At 49.1% G+C, this 19,325-nt stretch overlaps 1 protein-coding gene across 1 annotated transcript in view; it reads left to right on the top strand.

Annotated features, from left to right (window-relative positions):
* The window catches only part of PRPF6 (pre-mRNA processing factor 6), a 594,778-nt gene that overhangs the window by 484,452 nt on the left and 91,001 nt on the right, over positions 1 to 19,325 (top strand). The window contains exon 15 of the mRNA XM_069243240.1: positions 11,757 to 11,876. Coding sequence (XP_069099341.1) covers positions 11,757 to 11,876 — 120 coding nt within the window. The remainder of the gene's footprint in view (positions 1 to 11,756; positions 11,877 to 19,325) is intronic.

The raw sequence follows: 19,325 nt of genomic DNA, 5'->3' as shown, positions 1-19,325 counted from the left end.
GAGGGCACCAGTGCATGAGCACTGTGCCCCTACAGTGTCTAAGCAAAACCTTAGACATTGTAAGTGCAGGGTAGCCATAAGAGTATATGGTCTGGGAGTCTGTTTTACACGAACTCCACAGCACCATAATGGCTACACTGAAAACTGGGAAGTTTGGTATCAAACTTCTCAGCACAATAAATGCACACTGATGCCAGTGTACATTTTATTGTAAAATACACCACAGAGGGCACCTTAGAGGTGCCCCCTGAAACTTAACCGACTATCTGTGTAGGCTGACTGGTTCCAGCAGCCTGCCACACTAGAGACATGTTGCTGGCCCCATGGGGGGAGAGTGCCTTTGTCACTCTGAGGCCAGTAACAAAGCCTGCACTGGTTGGAGATGCTAACACCTCCCCCAGGCAGGAGCTGTAACACCTGGCGGTGAGCCTCAAAGGCTCACCCCTTTGTCACAGCACCGCAGGACACTCCAGCTAGTGGAGTTGCCCGCCCCCTCCGGCCCCGGCCCCCACTTTTGGCGGCAAGGCCGGAGAAAATAATGAGAATAACAAGGAGGAGTCACTGGCCAGTCAGGACAGCCCCTAAGGTGTCCTGAGCTGAGGTGACTCTAACTTTTAGAAATCCTCCATCTTGCAGATGGAGGATTCCCCCAATAGGATTAGGGATGTGACCCCCTCCCCTTGGGAGGAGGCACAAAGAGGGTGTACCCACCCTCAGGGCTAGTAGCCATTGGCTACTAACCCCCCAGACCTAAACACGCCCTTAAATTTAGTATTTAAGGGCTTCCCTGAACCTAAAGAATTAGATTCCTGCAACTACAAGAAGAAGGACTGCCGAGCTGACAAACCCCTGCAGAGGAAGACAAGAAGACACCAACTGCCTTGGCCCCAGACTTACCGGCCTGTCTCCTGCCTTCCAAAGAACCTGCTCCAGCTACGCTTTCCAAGGGACCAGCGACCTCTGAATCCTCTGAGGACTGCCCTGCTTCGAAAAAGACAAGAAACTCCAGAGGACAGCGGCACTGCTCCAAAAGAACTGCAACTTTGTTACAAGGAGCAGATTTAAAGACCCCTGCAATTCCCCGCAAGAAGCGTGAGACTTGCAACACTGCACCCGGCGACCCCGACTCGACTGGTGGAGAACAACCAACTCAGGGAGGACCCTCCGGCGACTCTACGACTGTGAGTAACCAAAGTTGTCCCCCCTGAGCCCCCACAGCGACGCCTGCAGAGGGAATCCCCAGGCTCCCCCTGACCGCGACTGTCTGAACTCCATTTCCCGACGGCTGGAAAAGACCCTGCACCCGCAGCCCCCAGCCCCTAAAGAAACAGAACTTCTGTGCAGGAGTGACCCCCAGGAGGCCCTCTCCCTTGCCCAGGTGGTGGCTACCCCGAGGAGCCCCCCCCTTGCCTGCCTGCATCGCTGAAGAGACCCCTTGGTCTCCCATTGAAACCTGAAGGAAACCCGACGCGTGTTTGCACACTGCACCCGGCCGCCCCCGCGCTGCTGAGGGTGTACTTTCTGTGCTACTTTGTGTCCCCCCCGGTGCCCTACAAAACCCCCCTGGTCTGCCCTCCGAAGACGGGGGTACTTACCTACTGGCAGACTGGAACCGGGGCACCCCCTTCTCTCCATTATAGCCTATGTGTTTTGGGCACCTCTTTGACCTTTGCACCTGACCGGCCCTGAGCTGCTGGTGTGATAACTTTGGGGTTGCTCTGAACCCCCAACGGTGGGCTACCTTGGACCAAAAACTGAGAACTGTAAGTGACTTACTTACCTGTGAAAACTAACAATAACTTACCTCCCCCAGGAACTGTGAAAATTGCACTGTGTCCACTTTTAAAACAGCTTATTGCGTTTTATGTGAAAAGTATACATGCTAAAGTAATGATTCAAAGTTCTTAGAGTACTTACCTGCAATACCTTTCAAACAAGATATTACATGTAAAATTTGAACCTGTGGTTCTTAAAATAAACTAAGAAAAGATATTTTTCTATAACAAAACCTATTGGCTGGATTTGTCTCTGAGTGTGTGTACCTCATTTATTGTCTGTGTGTATGTACAACAAATGCTTAACACTACTCCTTGGATAAGCCTACTGCTCGACCACACTACCACAAAATAGAGCATTAGTATTATCTCTTTTTACCACTATTTTACCTCTAAGGGGAACCCTTGGACTCTGTGCATGCTATTCCTTACTTTGAAATAGCACATACAGAGCCAACTTCCTACATTGGTGGATCAGCGGTGGGGTACAAGACTTTGCATTTGCTGGACTACTCAGCCAATACCTGATCACACGACAAATTCCAAAATTGTCATTAGAAATTGATTTTTGCAATTTGAAAAGTTTTCTAAATTCTTTAAAGTCCTGCTAGGGCCTTGTGTTAGTCCCTGTTAGCATTTCTTTTAGAGTTTAAAAGTTTGTAAAAGTTTGAATTAGACTCTAGAACTAGTTTTAGATTCTTAAAAGCATTCCAACTTTTAGAAGAATAATGTTTAGTACAGAGATGAATGTGGTGGAACTCGACACCACACCTTACCTCCATCTCCAGATGAAAGAGCTAAGGTCACTCTGTAACATAAGAAAAATAACAATGGGCTCCAGACCTACCAAAGTACAGCTCCAGGAGCTGTTGGCAGAGTATGATAGAGCCAACCCCTCTGTGGATAACACAGAGGAGGATGATAGTGAACTGGAGGAAGAATCCCCTCCACCAGTCCTATTTAGGGAGAACAGGGCTTCTCAAGCCCTGACTCCAAAAATAATAGTCAGAGATGCTGGCTCCCTCACAGGAGGGTCCAGCCTCTCTGAAATCACTGAGGATAACTCCAGTGAAGAGGACATCCAGTTAGCCAGGATGGCGAAAAGATTGGCTTTGGAAAAACAGATCCTAGCCATAGAAAGGGAAAGACAAGAGATGGGCCTAGGACCCATCAATGGTGGCAGCAACATAACTAGGGTCAGAGATTCTCCTGACATGTTGAAAATCCCCAAAGGGATTGTAACTAAATATGAAGATGGTGATGACATCACCAAATGGTTCACAGCTTTTGAGAGGGCTTGTGAAACCAGAAAAGTGAACAAATCTCACTGGGGTGCTCTCCTTTGGGAAATGTTCACAGGAAAGTGTAGGGATAGACTCCTCACACTCTCTAAAAAAGATGCAGAATCTTATGACCTCATGAAGGGTACCCTGATTGAGGGCTTTGGATTCTCCACTGAGGAGTATAGGATTAGATTCAGGGGGGCTCAAAAATCCTCGAGCCAGACCTGGGTTGATTATGTTGACTACTCAGTGAAAACACTGGATGGTTGGGTAACTGGAAATGAAGTGTATGACTATGTTGGGCTTTATAATTTGTTTATGAAAGAACACATTTTAAGTAACTGCTTCAATGAAAAGTTGCATCAGTATCTGGTAGACCTAGGTCCAATTTCTCCCCAAGAATTGGGAAAGAAGGCAGACCACTGGGTCAAGACTAGGGTAACCAAAACTTCCACTGGGGGTGACCAAAAGAAAGGGGTTACAAAGCCTCCCCAGGAGAAAGTGGGTGACACTAGAAACAAAGAAAAAGAGTCCCCTGTAGGCCCCCAAGAACCAGACCAGGTGGGTGGGCCCAGAGACACAACCCAAAACAAAGGTGAGTACCAGGGTAAGAGCTGGGATGCCACTAAGGCATGGTGCCATAACTGTAAACAGACAGGGCACCACACCAAGGACACTTCTTGTCCCAAAAACAAACCCCCTAGCAAAATCCCAGGGGTAACCAGTGTAGCCATTGGAGATGACTCCTCAGATGAGGAGGTCTTCATAGCCTTCAACTGGAAAAAGGGCCCAACAGGTGAGTTGGAGATTCCAGAGGGAAGTAGACACTTCCACCACCTACAGGTGAATGGAATCCCAGCCACTGCCCTGAGAGACACTTGTGCCAGTCACACTATTGTGCATGACAGGCTGGTGTTCTCAAACCAGTACATCCCAGGTGAGATGGCCAGAGTAAGAGTTAGCCCAGACAGGGTCACTGATAGGCCTGTGGCTTTTGTGCCCATAGAAGTGGGTGGGACTTTTAGCTGGAGAAGGGTGGTAGTCAGTACAGACCTCCCCCTTGATTGTCTCCTTGGAAATGACTACCCAGAGGTTAGTCAGAGCCCAAGAGAGGAACTGGTCCAGTGCCAGTCCTCTCCCAAGGATTCTGGAGTGCCTGCCTCTGCAGTAAATGCAAGTAGGCCCCAGAAGAAAAAGAAAAGGAAACAGAGTAGGAAAGGTGGACAACCTCTAGCCAAGGTTCCAGCCAGCCAAGGATATTCTGCTCCAGTAGGGGAGAACCCCAAAAGTGGCTCTGATAAAGTCCAACCTGACCCACAAGAAGTCCTGGCTAGTCAGGCAACTGTTAAGCCTGAGTGGGTGGCCCCTCAGCTAACAGAAGAAAGAGTGGAAGAAGGGTGTTTACTACAAGATGTGGTAACCCCCCACTCCAATACAGCAGACAGGCACCCTGAACCCAAAGAAGCCTGTAACTTAGTCCCTTCCCTTGTAGGTGAAGAGCTAAAGGTGTGGTTCTGGGCACTGACAGCTGTCAGTGGCCTCTGCTGGGTGTTAGCCTTTATGGCTGCACTATCCTTGGCATGGTGGTCAGACCCCATGCCAAATAGCAAGTTAGGCACCCTGACCCTGTTGGTCATGGTGGGGTTACTCCAGCTCTGGGTAACCTCTTTGGGTAAGCTAGGGGTGACCCTGGCTAAAATAAGACTAGCAGAGGTGGATACCTCTAACCCCAAAATAGAGAGAATGGGTGGAGACATTAAAGACACAGACAAGAGGCAATTCAGACTAGGTCCTATCACTGTGGAAGTGGGTCAGTTCCCCAGAGGAAATGACCTGAGCAGGAGGATGCAAGGCAGAGTAGGCCCTGCAACAAACCAGCCTATTTCCTCTACTCTTCCTCGCCTCCCAGACTAGGAAGACTCTCCCAGCTTTGGCTGAGTCTCCTGGCCTGTGGGCTGGGGGGGGGGGGGGGGGCTTGTGTAAAGAAATGGCTCCCTGTTGCAGTTACCCCCCACTTTTTGCCTGATACTGATGCTGACTTGACTGAGAAGTGTGCTGGGACCCTGCTAACCAGGCCCCAGCACCAGTGTTCTTTCACCTAAAATGTACCATTGATTCCACAATTGGCACACCCTGGCCTCCAGATAAGTCCCTTGTAACTGGTACCTCTGGTACCAAGGGCCCTGATGCCAGGGAAGGTCTCTAAGGGCTGCAGCATGTATTATGCCACCCTAGAGACCCCTCACTCAGCACAGACACACTGCTTACCAGCTTGTGTGTGCTAGTGAGAACAAACTGAGTAAGTCGACATGGCACTCCCCTCAGGGTGCCATGCCAGCCTCTCACTGCCTATGCAGTATAGGTAAGACACCCCTCTAGCAGGCCTTACAGCCCTAAGGCAGGGTGCACTATACCATAGGTGAGGGCACCAGTGCATGAGCACTGTGCCCCTACAGTGTCTAAGCAAAACCTTAGACATTGTAAGTGCAGGGTAGCCATAAGAGTATATGGTCTGGGAGTCTGTCAAACACGAACTCCACAGCACCATAATGGCTACACTGAAAACTGGGAAGTTTGGTATCAAACTTCTCAGCACAATAAATGCACACTGATGCCAGTGTACATTTTATTGTAAAATACACCACAGAGGGCACCTTAGAGGTGCCCCCTGAAACTTAACCGACTATCTGTGTAGGCTGACTGGTTCCAGCAGCCTGCCACACTAGAGACATGTTGCTGGCCCCATGGGGGGAGAGTGCCTTTGTCACTCTGAGGCCAGTAACAAAGCCTGCACTGGTTGGAGATGCTAACACCTCCCCCAGGCAGGAGCTGTAACACCTGGCAGTGAGCCTCAAAGGCTCACCCCTTTGTCACAGCACCGCAGGACTCTCCAGCTAGTGGAGTTGCCCGCCCCCTCCGGCCCGGCCCCCACTTTTGGCGGCAAGGCCAGAGAAAATAATGAGAATAACAAGGAGGAGTCACTGGCCAGTCAGGACAGCCCCTAAGGTGTCCTGAGCTGAGGTGACTCTAACTTTTAGAAATCCTCCATCTTGCAGATGGAGGATTCCCCCAATAGGATTAGGGATGTGATCCCCTCCCCTTGGGAGGAGGCACAAAGAGGGTGTACCCACCCTCAGGGCTAGTAGCCATTGGCTACTAACCCCCCAGACCTAAACACGCCCTTAAATTTAGTATTTAAGGGCTTCCCTGAACCTAAAGAATTAGATTCCTGCAACTACAAGAAGAAGGACTGCCGAGCTGACAAACCCCTGCAGAGGAAGACCAGAAGACACCAACTTCCTTGGCCCCAGACTTACTGGCCTGTCTCCTGCCTTCCAAAGAACCTGCTCCAGCGACGCTTTCCAAGGGACCAGCGACCTCTGAATCCTCTGAGGACTGCCCTGCTTCGAAAAAGACAAGAAACTCCAGAGGACAGCGGCACTGCTCCAAAAGAACTGCAACTTTGTTTCAAGGAGCAGATTTAAAGACCCCTGCAACTCCCCGCAAGAAGCGTGAGACTTGCAACACTGCACCCGGCGACCCCGACTCGACTGGTGGAGAAACAACGCTTCAGGGAGGACCCTCCGGCGACTCTACGACTGAGAGTAACCAAAGTTGTCCCCCCTGAGCCCCCACAGCGACGCCTGCAGAGGGAATCCCGAGGCTCCCCCTGACCGCGACTGCCTGAACTCCATTTCCCGACGGGTGGAAAAGACCCTGCACCCGCAGCCCCCAGCGCCTAAAGAAACTGAACTCCTGTGCAGGAGTGACCCCCAGGAGGCCCTCTTCCTTGCCTAGGTGGTGGCTACCCCGAGGAGCCCCCCCCTTGCCTGCCTGCCTGCAACGCTGAAGAGATACCTTGATCTCTCATAGGAAACCATTGAAAACCCGACGCGTGTTTGCACACTGCACCCGGCCGCCCCCGCACTCCTGAGGGTGTACTTTTTGTGCTGACTTGTGTCCCCCCCGGTGCCCTACAAAACCCCCCTGGTCTGCCCTCCGAAGACGCGGGTACTTACCTGCTGGCAGACTGGAACCGGTGCACCCCCTTCTCTCCATTGAAGCCTATGTGTTTTGGGCACCTCTTTGACCTTTGCACCTGACCGGCCCTGAGCTGCTGGTGTGATAACTTTGGGGTTGCTCTGAACCCCCAACGGTGGGCTACCTTGGACCAAAAACTGAAACCTGTAAGTGCCTTACTTACCTGTTAAAAATAACCATACTTTACCTCCCCCAGGAACTGTGAAAATTGCACTAAGTGTCCACTTTTAAAACAGCTTATTGTGTTTTATGTAAAAAGTATACATGCTAATGAAATGATTCAAAGTTCCTAAAGTACTTACCTGCAATACCTTTCAAATGAGATATTACATGTAGAATGTAAACCTGTGGTTCTTAAAATAAACTAAGAAAATATATTTTTCTATAACAAAACCTATTGGCTGGATTTGTCTCTGAGTGTGTGTTCCTCATTTATTGCCTGTGTGTATGTACAACAAATGCTTAACACTACTCCTTTGATAAGCCTACTGCTCGACCACACTACCACAAAATAGAGCATTAGAATTATCTCTTTTTGCCACTATCTTACCTCTAAGGGGAACCCTTGGACTCTGTGCATGCTATTCCTTACTTTGAAATAGCACATACAGAGCCAACTTCCTACACCAATGCTACACAGCAAAAGCGCTGAAGCTGGAGCAGAAAGAAACTGACAAGTAATCTCCAGACTCACTCCTACATCGCCCTCCATGTGTGCTCGCATACAAAACGGCTTAGATTCCCTTCTGTGGGAAGTGGCCAACAAGCAGTGCCAGAGGCGAATGGCAAGTGTACGGAAATGCCTCCTTGACATGGTTACTTCCTGACTTTTTGCCTTTTGCTGATGCCAAGTTATGATTGCAAGGGTGCTGGAACTCTGCTAACCAGGCCCCACCATCAGTGTTATTTCCGTAACTGTACCTTTGCTTCCACAATTGGCACAGCCCTGGAACCCAGATAAGTCCCTTGTAAATGGTACCCCTGGTACCAAGGGCCCTGATACCAGGGAAGGTCTTTAAGGGCTGCAGCATGTCTTATTCTACCCTGGGGACCCCTCACTCAGCACATTCACACTGCCTCACAGCTTGTGTGTGCTGGTAGGGAGAAAATGACTAAGTCGACATTGGACTCCCCTCAGAGTGCCATGCCAACCTCACACTGCCTGTGGCATAAGTAAGCCATCCCTCTAGCAGGCCTTACAGCCCTCAGGCAGGGTGCACTATGCCACAGGTGAGGGCATATGTGCATGAGCACTATGCCCCTACAGTGTCTAAGCAAAACCTTAGACATTGTAAGTGCACGGTAGCCATAAGAGAGTATATGGTCTGGGAGTTTGTCAAACACGAACTCCACAGTTCCATAATGGCTACACTGAAATCTGTGAAGTTTGGTATCAAACTTCTCAGCACAATAAATGCACACTGATGCCAGTGTGCAATTTATTGTAAAATGCACCCAGAGGGCATCTTAGAGATGCCCCCTGAATACCAATCGACTTCTAGTGTTAGGCTGACCAGTTTCTGCAGGCCTGCCACAACCAGACGAGTTGCTGGCCACATGGGGAGAGTGCCTTTGTCACTCTGTGGCCAGGAACAAAGCCTGTACTGGGTGGAGGTGCTTCTCACCTCCCCCTCCAGAAACTGTAACACCTGGCGGTGAGCCTCAAAGGCTCACCCCTTCTGTTACAGTGCCACAGGGCATCCCAGCTAGTGTAGATGCCCGCCCCTCTGACCACTGCCCCCACTTTTGGCAGTGAGGCTGGAGGAGATAATTAGAAAAACAAGGAGGAGTCACCCACCAGTCAGGACAGCCCCTAAGGTGTCCTGAGCTGAGGTGACCCCTGCCTTTAGAAATCCTCCATCTTATGTTTGGAGGATTCCTCCAATGGGATTAGGGATGTGCCCCCCTCCCCTCAGAGAGGAGGCACAAAGGGGGTGTAGCCACCCTCCAGGACAGTAGCCATTGGCTACTGCCCCCCAGACCTTTACACACCCCTAGATTTAGTATTTAGGGGCACCCAAGAAACCAGGAAATCAGATTCCTGAAACCTGAAACCTGAAACTAGAAGGAGGACTGCTGACCCGAAAGCCCTGCAGAGCCGACGGAAGACGACAGCTGCTTTGGCCCCAGCCCTACCGGCCTGACTCGAAAAACTGCAACAGCGACGCATCCAACAGGGACCAGTGACCTCTGAAGCCTCAGAGGACTGCCCTGAACCTAAGGACCAAGAAACTCCAGTGAGCAGCGGCTCTGCTCAACAACAAGCAACACCTTTGCAACTTTTAAAGACTTCACTCTTCCTGCCGGAAGCGTGAGACTTCCCCTTCAGCACCTGACGCCCCTGGCTCGAGCTCCAGAGAACCCACACCACAAGGAGGACTCCTAGGTGACTGCGACCTTTTGAGTAGCCGTTACGACCCCCCTGTACCACCACAGCGACGCATGCAGTGAGAATCCAGAGGCTCTCCCTGACCGCGACTGCCTGTAACAAGGAACCCGACGCCTGGACCAAGCACTGCACCCACAGCTCCCAGGACCAGAAGGAACCAAACCTCAGTGCAGGAGTGACCCCCAGGCGACCCTCTGCCTTGCCCAGTCGGTGGCTGGCCCAAGAAGCCCCCCTGTGTCCTGCCCGCACCGCTAGAGTGACCCCTGGGTCCCTCTATTGAACCTAATACAAAACCAGATGCCTGCTTTGCACACTGCACCCGGCCGCCCCTGTGCCACTGAGGGTGTGTTTTGTGTGCCTACTTGTGTCCCCCCAAGTACTCTACAAATCCCCCCTGGTCTGCTCTCCGAAGACGCAGGTACTTACCTGTAGGCAGGCTGGAACCGGAGCACCCCTGTTCTTCATAGGCACCTATGTGTTTTGGGCACCTCTTTGACCTCTGCACCTGACCGGCTCTGAGCTGCTGGTGTGGTAACTTTGGGGTTGCCTTGAACCCCCAATGGTGGGCTGCCTGTGTCCAGGAACTGAGACTTGTAAGTGTTTTACTTACCTGACAAACTAACCATTACTTACCTCCCCCAGGAACTGTTGATTTTTACACAGTGTCCACTTTTTAAATAGTTTATTGCCATTTTAACAAAAACTGTATATGTTATTTCTCTAATTCAAAGTTCCTAACTTACCTGTGTGGAGTACCTTGCATTTTATGTATTTACTTCAAATCTTGAACTTGTGGTTCTAAAAATAAGTTAAGAAAATATATTTTTCTATATAAAAACTATTGGCCTGAAGTTAAGTCTTTGAGTGTGTGTTCCTCATTTATTGCCTGTGTGTGTACAACAAATGCTTAACACTACCCTCTGATAAGCCTATTGCTCGACCACACTACCACAAAATAGAGCATTAGAATTATCTAATTTTGCCACTATCTTACCTCTAAGGGGACCCCTGGGACTCTGTGCACACTATCTCTCACTTTGAGATAGTATATACAGAGGCAACTTCCTACAGCAAGAATAAATGTAATATGAGGAATGCGCTCCTTCAGAGCATCTCATGCTCCCTGGAGGGGCGACCTATAATGACCAGCCTCACACCTTCTAGCGGTGAAGGCCAGCCACCAGACATAGTGGAACTGACAAACAAAGCCTGCGCCCGGAGCAACGCCAGAGCTTGCCGCTGTAAGAAAGCACTCACACCACACACTCACCACCAAACAGAGCAAACAAGAGAATAATACAATTAGCAATACAGCATTCACAGCTAATTATTAGAAAACATCAGCATGTAGAATAGACATCAATGAGAACCACTTATCTCGCTGTTGAGCAGCGAAGAAAGAGGAAGTGCTTTTCCTTCGTGGATTGTTTATATGGTGTACACTATGGCTGGAGTGAAGTTCAGATCAAAGGCTCCGGATTTATAGTCTTTAATTTTGTTTATGTTGTTGACGTTGGGCTGCTGAGCAACAAAATGGGTAAAGATAATACATAATCTGAGCCTCTGGTCCTGACATAGAATCATTTTATGCATATACTTTTTACCTGAGTAATTTGTTGCTTGGGAGCTTAATCATTGTTTGGCACACCAACACAAGATGACATCATGTGCTTTTGCTTTCTTTCTCAGACATCCGAATATTTTTGTTTGCCTTTACCCTTCAGATTGACAATGATGCAACTTGTCCCATTAGACAGCTACACCAATGTATTTGTTTCACACGCCATGTTTATGACCAAGTGAGTGTCATTTCTAATGCCATCCAGGAGTGCTCAATCTTTTTCGGATGATCTCCATCCATGTTCAAAGGTAGTAATGGTTCATAGCAGGATGTAGTCCTGATCTTCTGCTGATCTTGTTTAAGAAATTGGGAGCTGGAACGTAATTTTTTTCCTGGTGTGCTCTTTCACTACCATTGCTGAGCTATTAAGAATGCAAACTATATATAAAAACTGATGATTCTAACAGTGTCAGTGGTGGGCTAAGAGGATTGGAAAAACAAGAGCAAAGGTTGGGTTTTCCAGGTTGCACATTAAGTAAAACATGACCGTCGCATTTTAGGGACCATCAACACATCCATATGGCCATAGGCAACAGCAGATACAGATGCCAGAGGGATATATTTATTGCCCTGTTGACTGTGTGAAGGCAAGTGTTAAAATTGTTCATGATTTATAATGTATGTCACTTTTGAACATATTCCCACAGGCAAACCCGAACAGTGAGGAGATTTGGCTGGCTGCCGTGAAACTGGAGTCTGAGAACAATGAATATGAGAGAGCCAGGAGGCTGCTGGCCAAAGCTCGGAGCAGTGCACCAACAGCCAGGGTAAGGACGTGCAAAAGCGATAAAGTGCATTAGGGGTGGCTGCTATGCATCAAGGTGGAATATATAATTAAACTGTTGGCCTCGGCTCAGAGGAGTGCATCTACTTGGGAAAGGTATGAAGTACTTCTATGTTTTATGGAGGCGATTGGGGTGTGAGAGATTTAGGAGCCAAGATTAGAAGCAGTTTGTTGACAGTCAGGTCCAAGGCCCCTAGAGCAGGTGAGATGTGCTCTGCATAACGGTTACGTGGCGCATATAACTGTGGAAGAGTGCGGAGGCCGCTGCCCAAAGTTCTGGAGTGGTCCACCAAGGTGCAATAAGTACACTGGATTACTAGAAAGGGAAGTGTGCTTTGAGTGTAAGTGGCACTTCTAAAGAGGATGAGCACTGTATCAGATGTGAGTAATTAAGCATTTAAGGCTGCTGGTTACAATATTTAGAATATGAGGCTTTGTAAAAGACTCTGCAATAGTTCTTGACCCGGTATTTAACAGACCGTTGAACACCATTAGAAATAAGATATGTTTCCCAATCTTTTAGCAAGCCCTCTATACATCATGCCTGCTTCATTTTATAGAGTAATCCGAGTTCCTCTGATTAGTTGTGTGATGGAATAAATTGCATTTTTTCATGGGTGTTCAGTGGTATACATGACCTCTATGTTTGGATGCTATTTGCAGAGTACTAATAGATTGCTCCTCCTACCAGTTCATTTTGTTGGTGTGAAGTACAAATGTAGGAAAGTGCCTCTCTTTGACATGGCTACCCCCCACTTTTTGCCTGGTACATGATGTGAATTTGACTGAAAATGCACTGGGTTCCTGCTAACCAGGTCCCCAGTGCAAGAGCTCTTTCCCAAAACAGCACAGCTGTTTCCCTAATTGGCAAAACCTTTAGCACCCTCTGTAAGCCCCTTTATAAGTTACTGCTGATTCATAGGGCCTGGGGTACTAAAGAGGGTCCTTAATGGCTTAAGCACAAATGGTGCCACCCTAAGGGATCCCTCACCAAGCACATGACGGGCTGCCATTGCAGGCTGCGTGTCTTGGAGCAGACAAAAGTGAAAACATGACATGACACACAGCCTGTGTGCCAAGTCCCCTAACACTGCATGCATATATGTATGTCACCCCTCTAGCAGGCCTTTCAGTCCTAAGACAGAGTACATTATATTACATTTGGGGACATATCTGCCTAAGCAGATATATCCCTGATATGTCTTTGTCAATTCTCAGACATAGTAAGTGATCAGAGAAGACATTTTAAGTACACGTGCTGGACACTGGTCCATACGAGTGCCCCAGCTACATGATGGCTTCACTGAAGATAGGGGTGTTTAGTATCAAGTATCTCGTAGTGGTGAACCCACACTGATGCCATTGTTGGATTTACCAATTCATGCACCCAGAGGTGCCCCCTGAAACCCTACCAACCTCTGGTGTGCTCACAGACTGGTTTCTACCAGCCTGCCACCCGAGACGCAGTTCTGGCCCCTTAGTGTGAGAGCCTTCTGTTCTGAGGAGGCCCAGAACAAAAACCTGTCCGGGAAGAGGGTGTAACACCCCCTCCCACAGGATGACTTGCTGATAAGCCTTACCAAGGTGGCAAGCCTCAAAGGGCTGCCTCCTTTGAAATGAAAATCTGGCTCCCCTCACAGGAAAGGAAGCCACCCACCCTATCCAGAGCCAATTTGGCACCTGGACAGATGGGAAAATTCACTAGTCAGGTAGGTGTGTCACCCCCAGGCTAGTACCACCCCTAAGATGGGCTAGTGCATGGTGGACATGAGTTTTCAGAGGTAGCTGTCTTTGAGATGGCATACCTAGGAATTCTGGGACAGGATTATGCCTACTTCTAGCAGGAAGTGGTCATATAGGGGACATAGTGACCCCAAGGGTTAGTAGCCCATTGGCTACTACCCTACACTCCCCTAGCGCCCCTAAATTCAGTATTTAGGGGAGCCCCTAGCACCAGAGTGGAAGATCCCCCTGACCTAAAGAAGGACAGACGCAAAAGCGAGAACTGAAGACAAGTGATGGACTCTGCACCAAACCGTGTCAGCCTGCCTTCCAACTTCGACAATCACCCAAAGCCGCCTTGTCTGGCAGCTGCTGAAAGACTGCCAACCTTCACCCCAGCACCAGGGAACTCCTGTGGAGTAGCAGAACTGCTCCCCTGCATCCTTGCAAGCACCCAAGAACCACTGAAGAGGGCCCCGGACCGCCAAAACCACCGCTAGCCAGCACCGCCAAACAGCACCACTGCACCAGAACCTCCTAGCCCGTGTTGAAGTGGGCCAACGATGCCAACTTGGTCCCATCCTCTCCAGAAACAAGGTCCATCGTGGGTTTGCCTACTGGGACATTCACTCTGATGCCTGCAGCCTCTTTCTGCAGGCCCCCCATAACCTCGACCACCTCCGGTGACTCCAACCCTGACGGTCCACTGCACCTAGACACCAGAGACTGAGAAGAAGAGGACCGCTGGTGTCTCTGTGTCTACCAGGCGCGTGAGACTTGAGTCCACTTGTTTCTTCACCCAAACTGGTTTCTTTGGGCTCCCCTCCATCGCACCTGCCACCAGTGACGGACATCCGACGGTCCAAGAACCCAGCCACCCCGGACTGAGGAGAAAAGTACCACTGATGTCCCTCCATCCCTGAACATCGCAGGTTTTGAACACACTCAGTGGTTCAACCCAACTCGCCGGCCAGAGCCAGCAGCCTCATTCCACAGTGACTGATCTCCATAGGAACTTGTTGCAGAACTTGTTTTTTCACCTTTAGGATAACATTGATCAGAACTCAGAAATTGCACTGTCTACTTTGTAAAGTGAAAAGAATTCCTATTTAAAAACATATTTAACTGAACGATTTTTCTCTGATGCCTACACATACATAGAGATACTTGCTATTTTTATAAATTGGTGTGGATCTCCTTCTCGAGTTATGTCTGAATTATTGACTATTGTGTGCATTTGTAGATGTCTTGCACTCCTCTGTGTTAACCCCAAGGCTGCTCGGCCACACTACCCCTAAATAGAGCATTTTGGGATTGCATTGAAAGCCATGTCCACTCACTGGAGAACCCTTGGACCCTTTACACGGTATTCACATACTACATAAAGGACAGGGTTTCTACAACATGTTTGTGCACTTGGCAGTAAAAATAAAGATTTACAAATATTGATGGGACCACTTTTTAGTAAATAATTTTGTGTAGGGAGTTCACTGCCTGTTCAACATAACCTCTTCCCCAATTTCTCATTGGCCTTTGAAAGGGAGATATTTCATCCCTGTGCATGATGGTTGCTGAAATCCCACTACCCATTTGTCTCCAGAAACATTTCCACTGATCTTAAAGGAGATATGGGCTCCTGCAGCTCAGCACGCTGTTCCTCTCTCAAACTCTGTTGGAAGGAAGATGGATTTTGAGTCTGTACAGGTGCAGGTGGGAGGTAACTATTTGCTCATTTCTTAGAGCTCTGCTGCTGCCTGAAGTGGTAGGTTTCAACTTCAGCTGTGGGTTAGGTGAAGGACAGCTTCCTTACCTCGCCAGACTTCTTCACAGCTTTGAAGGGAAAGATTTGGGTGCAGCATTGTGACTGCTTCACCTTTTAAAGCCTTCTGCTCTCTACTTGTTATGCCAAGGTTGTAGCATGTTCCTGACAGCTTTTAGATTGAGGAGCTTATCACAGTGATAGATGTTAATGATGCATTCAGTGTTGCTAATGGTGCAGCAGAGGCGGGCCCCACTCCCTTTGTTTCTGAAACAAAAATCAAAAGCTTGAAATGTATGCACTACATAATTTAGTAAACGCATGCTTCTGAAAACAAATTGCGCTTTGTGGACAGTGTCAAGCTTACTGCAGCAGGTCAGGGGTTAAAATCTATCACAAAGCTTACTTGTTGCTGCAGGATTTTTGCTGCACCCTTGATGGTCTTGCCTTCTTTTGCTGTGACCAGTAATTCTAAATTCATACTCACCATGATGTATAAAAAAAGAAATGAATGTAACGTATGCAATTGAACACCCCACAGATGACGAATGTGTATCTCCAACAGGAGTTTTAAACTCAAATATGTCTGTCAGGATTTATTGGCTGGTAGACTGAATAGATTCCAGCGATGTTCATGGTGAATTCATCATGCTGGAATTAAGCAACTAGATCATCCCTCATTTAGTGCTATATTTTATCACATAATGAGTCATTATGTCAGTTTTTGACACAAAGACATATTTAGTGCATAAAAATAGCTCCAAAACCCACATTTGCTGCAAAAACAAGCATGTAGGGAACTGGACATCTTTGCAGCTGTCCTCCCATTTGTTGCCCTTTTAGAACTACTAGATGCTGGTTTTCGACCTGCTAACCATACCTCAGTGTCAGTGTTCTTTCCTTTAAAGCAAGGTGTGTCTGATCATTATACAATGAGCACAGGACTTCAGCACCCCTATACGTTCCTAGCAAATGGTACCCCTAGTACCTAGGACACGGCTACCATGTCCCCTTAAGGGACAGAAACACAAATTGCACACAGCCTGCCATAGCAGACTGTATGTCGGAGTGCAAGCCCTGAGTGAAAACACGACATGGCACACTCATTGTATGCAATGCCAAAGTCACTCCATCATTTGTAAGTCACCAGTACAGCAGGCCTTAAGAACCCTTAGGCAAGGTGCCTTACAATACATCTGAGGGCAGGTCTGCATGTGTAGACATGCCCCTCTAATGTCTAGTTCTATTGCTAGATGTTGCAAGCAAACAGGGAAGACATCTTAAGGTGTGTAACGTTCACTCGTCATTATCAGTTACCCAGCTACAAAACGGCGTCACTGATACCTGTGGTGTTTGGTATCAATCACCTTGTCTTAATAAATCAATACTGATGCCAGTATTGTATTTAAAATGATGACATGCACCCAGAGCGCACCTTAGAGATGGCCCCTGAAACCTACTAGTCCTCTAGTCTGCTGGCTGTCTGGTATCGACCAGCCTGCCACCACAGATGAGTTTCTGACCCCCTGGAGGTGGGAGCCCCCACTCCCAGAGGTCAAAAACAATGCCTGCTCTGGCAGGAGGTATTATCGCCTACTCCAGCGGATGGCTAGTAAATCTGCATACCAAGCCATGGACTTCAGAGTCCCTGCACCTTTGAGATGCAACACCAGTTTTTCCCAGACCTGGGAGAGGCATCCCTCTGCTGTCAGGCCCATTTGGCACCAGGACATACAGGAAATTAGATATTCAGGTAGGTATGGCACATTGTCAGGCTAGTCACACCCCTAGGGTGGGCTACCTGAAGTGAACACGAAAAGGAAAATTCCACCACCTTGTGTGTGGTGGAATTAGGAACTCTGGGACAGGGTGATGCCCATTCTCCACAGAAAGTGGTCATCTTGGGAAGCATAGTGACCCCAAGGGTAAGTAGCCCATTGGCTACTCCCCTTAACGCCCCTAAATGGAATATTTAGGTGGCCCCGACACCAGGAAATCACATTAGGCTGCCTGGAGAAGAAAGGAGGACAAAGAAGAGCCCATGACGCGAGAGCTGAGGATCAGGAACTGACTTGGCGCAAAGCCTGCCTGCTGTCTCAGGTAACTGCACAGACCTGGCTGGTCCAGAAAACGGTGTCATCTCCAAAGGCAGTGGAGGAGTGACCTACAACTTCAGCTGGTCAGCAGCATCTCCCTTGGAGCAGAGGAGCTACTTCCCTGCATGTTTGCAGGCACCAAAACGAGAGCCTCTGTCAACACAACCCCGCCGGACAATACCTCACTGCACACAAGCCCCTGAGCCCAAGTTACCGTAAATCGATGGTGCCCTTGAGGCTCAGGGACCCTCAAAAGCTGAGCCGTATCTTGGGTTTAGCCAGACAGGCCCTCCCAATCCCCACCCGCAGCCTTTGTCTGCAGAAAAGTAGGGACGGCACCGTGACCTGACGCCTGAAAGTACAACTGCACCCATGACCCTTATCCTAAGGAGAAGTGGACCAATGGTGCCCAGGGTCCTGAGACACTCCACAGCTGAGCCCCTCTTTAAGTTTCACCGGATTGGTCCCCCAGACCACACCTGCAGTCTGTTTTCATAGGCTACTACAAACCACGAGTGCTTCCCTTAGTGTGACCCTGCCAGAGAAATTATCACTGCAGATTGCGCCCCCAACCAGGGTTCCAGTGGGCCAGCTGTGTCCCAACATGCCTGAGCATCTCAAGGACTGAGCCCCTCTGTGGGTTCGCCCAGACTGGCCCCCAGGCCCTGCTTGCAGCCTCTTTGTCACAAGACCATTCTCTCATTAAACTCAACAGGGCACCTGATGCCGAATAGAACCTCTGCACCCGGAGGCCCCCACTCCCCCATCCTAAAGAAGGACAGACGCAAAAGCGAGAACTGACGACCAGTAATGGACTCTGCACCAAACCGTGTCAGCCTGCCTGCCAACTTCGACAATCACCCAAAGCCGCCTTGTCTGCCAGCTGCTGAAAGACTGCCAACCTTCACCCCAGCACCAGGGAACTCCTGTGGAGTAGCAGAACTGCTCCCCTGCATCCTTGCAAGCACCCAAGAACCACTGAAGAGGGCCCCGGACCGCCAAAACCACCGCTAGCCAGCACCGCCAAACAGCACCACTGCACCAGAACCTCCTAGCCCGTGTTGAAGTGGGCCAACGGTGCCAACTTGGTCCCATCCTCTCCAGAAACAAGGTCCATCGTGGGTTTGCCTACTGGGACATTCACTTTGATGCCTGCAGCCTCTTTCTGCAGGCCCCCCTCAAACGCGACCACCTCCGGTGACTGCAACCCTGACTGTCCACTGCACCTGGACACCAGAGACTGAGAAGAAGAGGGCCGCTGGAGTCTCAGTGTCTACCAGGCGCGTGAGACTTGAGTCCAATTGTTTGTTCACCCAGGCTGGATTCTTTGGGCTCCCCTCCATCGCACCTGCCACCAGTGACGGACATCCCATGGTCCAAGAACTCTGTTCACCCAGCCACCCCGGACTGAGGAGAAAAGTACCACTGATGTCCCTCCATCCCTGAACATCGCAGGTTTTGAACACACTCAGTGGTTCAACCCAACTCGCCGGCCAGAGCCAGCAGCCTCATTCCACAGTGACTGATCTCCATAGGAACTTGTTGCAGAACTTGTTTTTTCACCTTTAGGATAACATTGATCAGAACTCAGAAATTGCACTGTCTACTTTGTAAAGTGAAAAGAATTCCTATTTAAAAACATATTTAACTGAACGATTTTTCTCTGATGCCTACACATACATAGAGATACTTGCTATTTTTATAAATTGGTGTGGATCTCCTTCTCGAGTTATGTCTGAATTATTGACTATTGTGTGTATTTGTAGATGTCTTGCACTCCTCTGTGTTAACCTTAAGGCTGCTCGGCCACACTACCCCTAAATAGAGCATTTTGGGATTGCATTGAAAGCCCTGT

This window comes from Pleurodeles waltl, chromosome 7, assembly GCF_031143425.1.
Source record: "Pleurodeles waltl isolate 20211129_DDA chromosome 7, aPleWal1.hap1.20221129, whole genome shotgun sequence".
Lineage (NCBI taxonomy): Eukaryota > Metazoa > Chordata > Amphibia > Caudata > Salamandridae > Pleurodeles > Pleurodeles waltl.
Note: the sequence above shows the minus strand (reverse complement) of the source record. Positions and strands in the feature narration are given on the sequence as shown.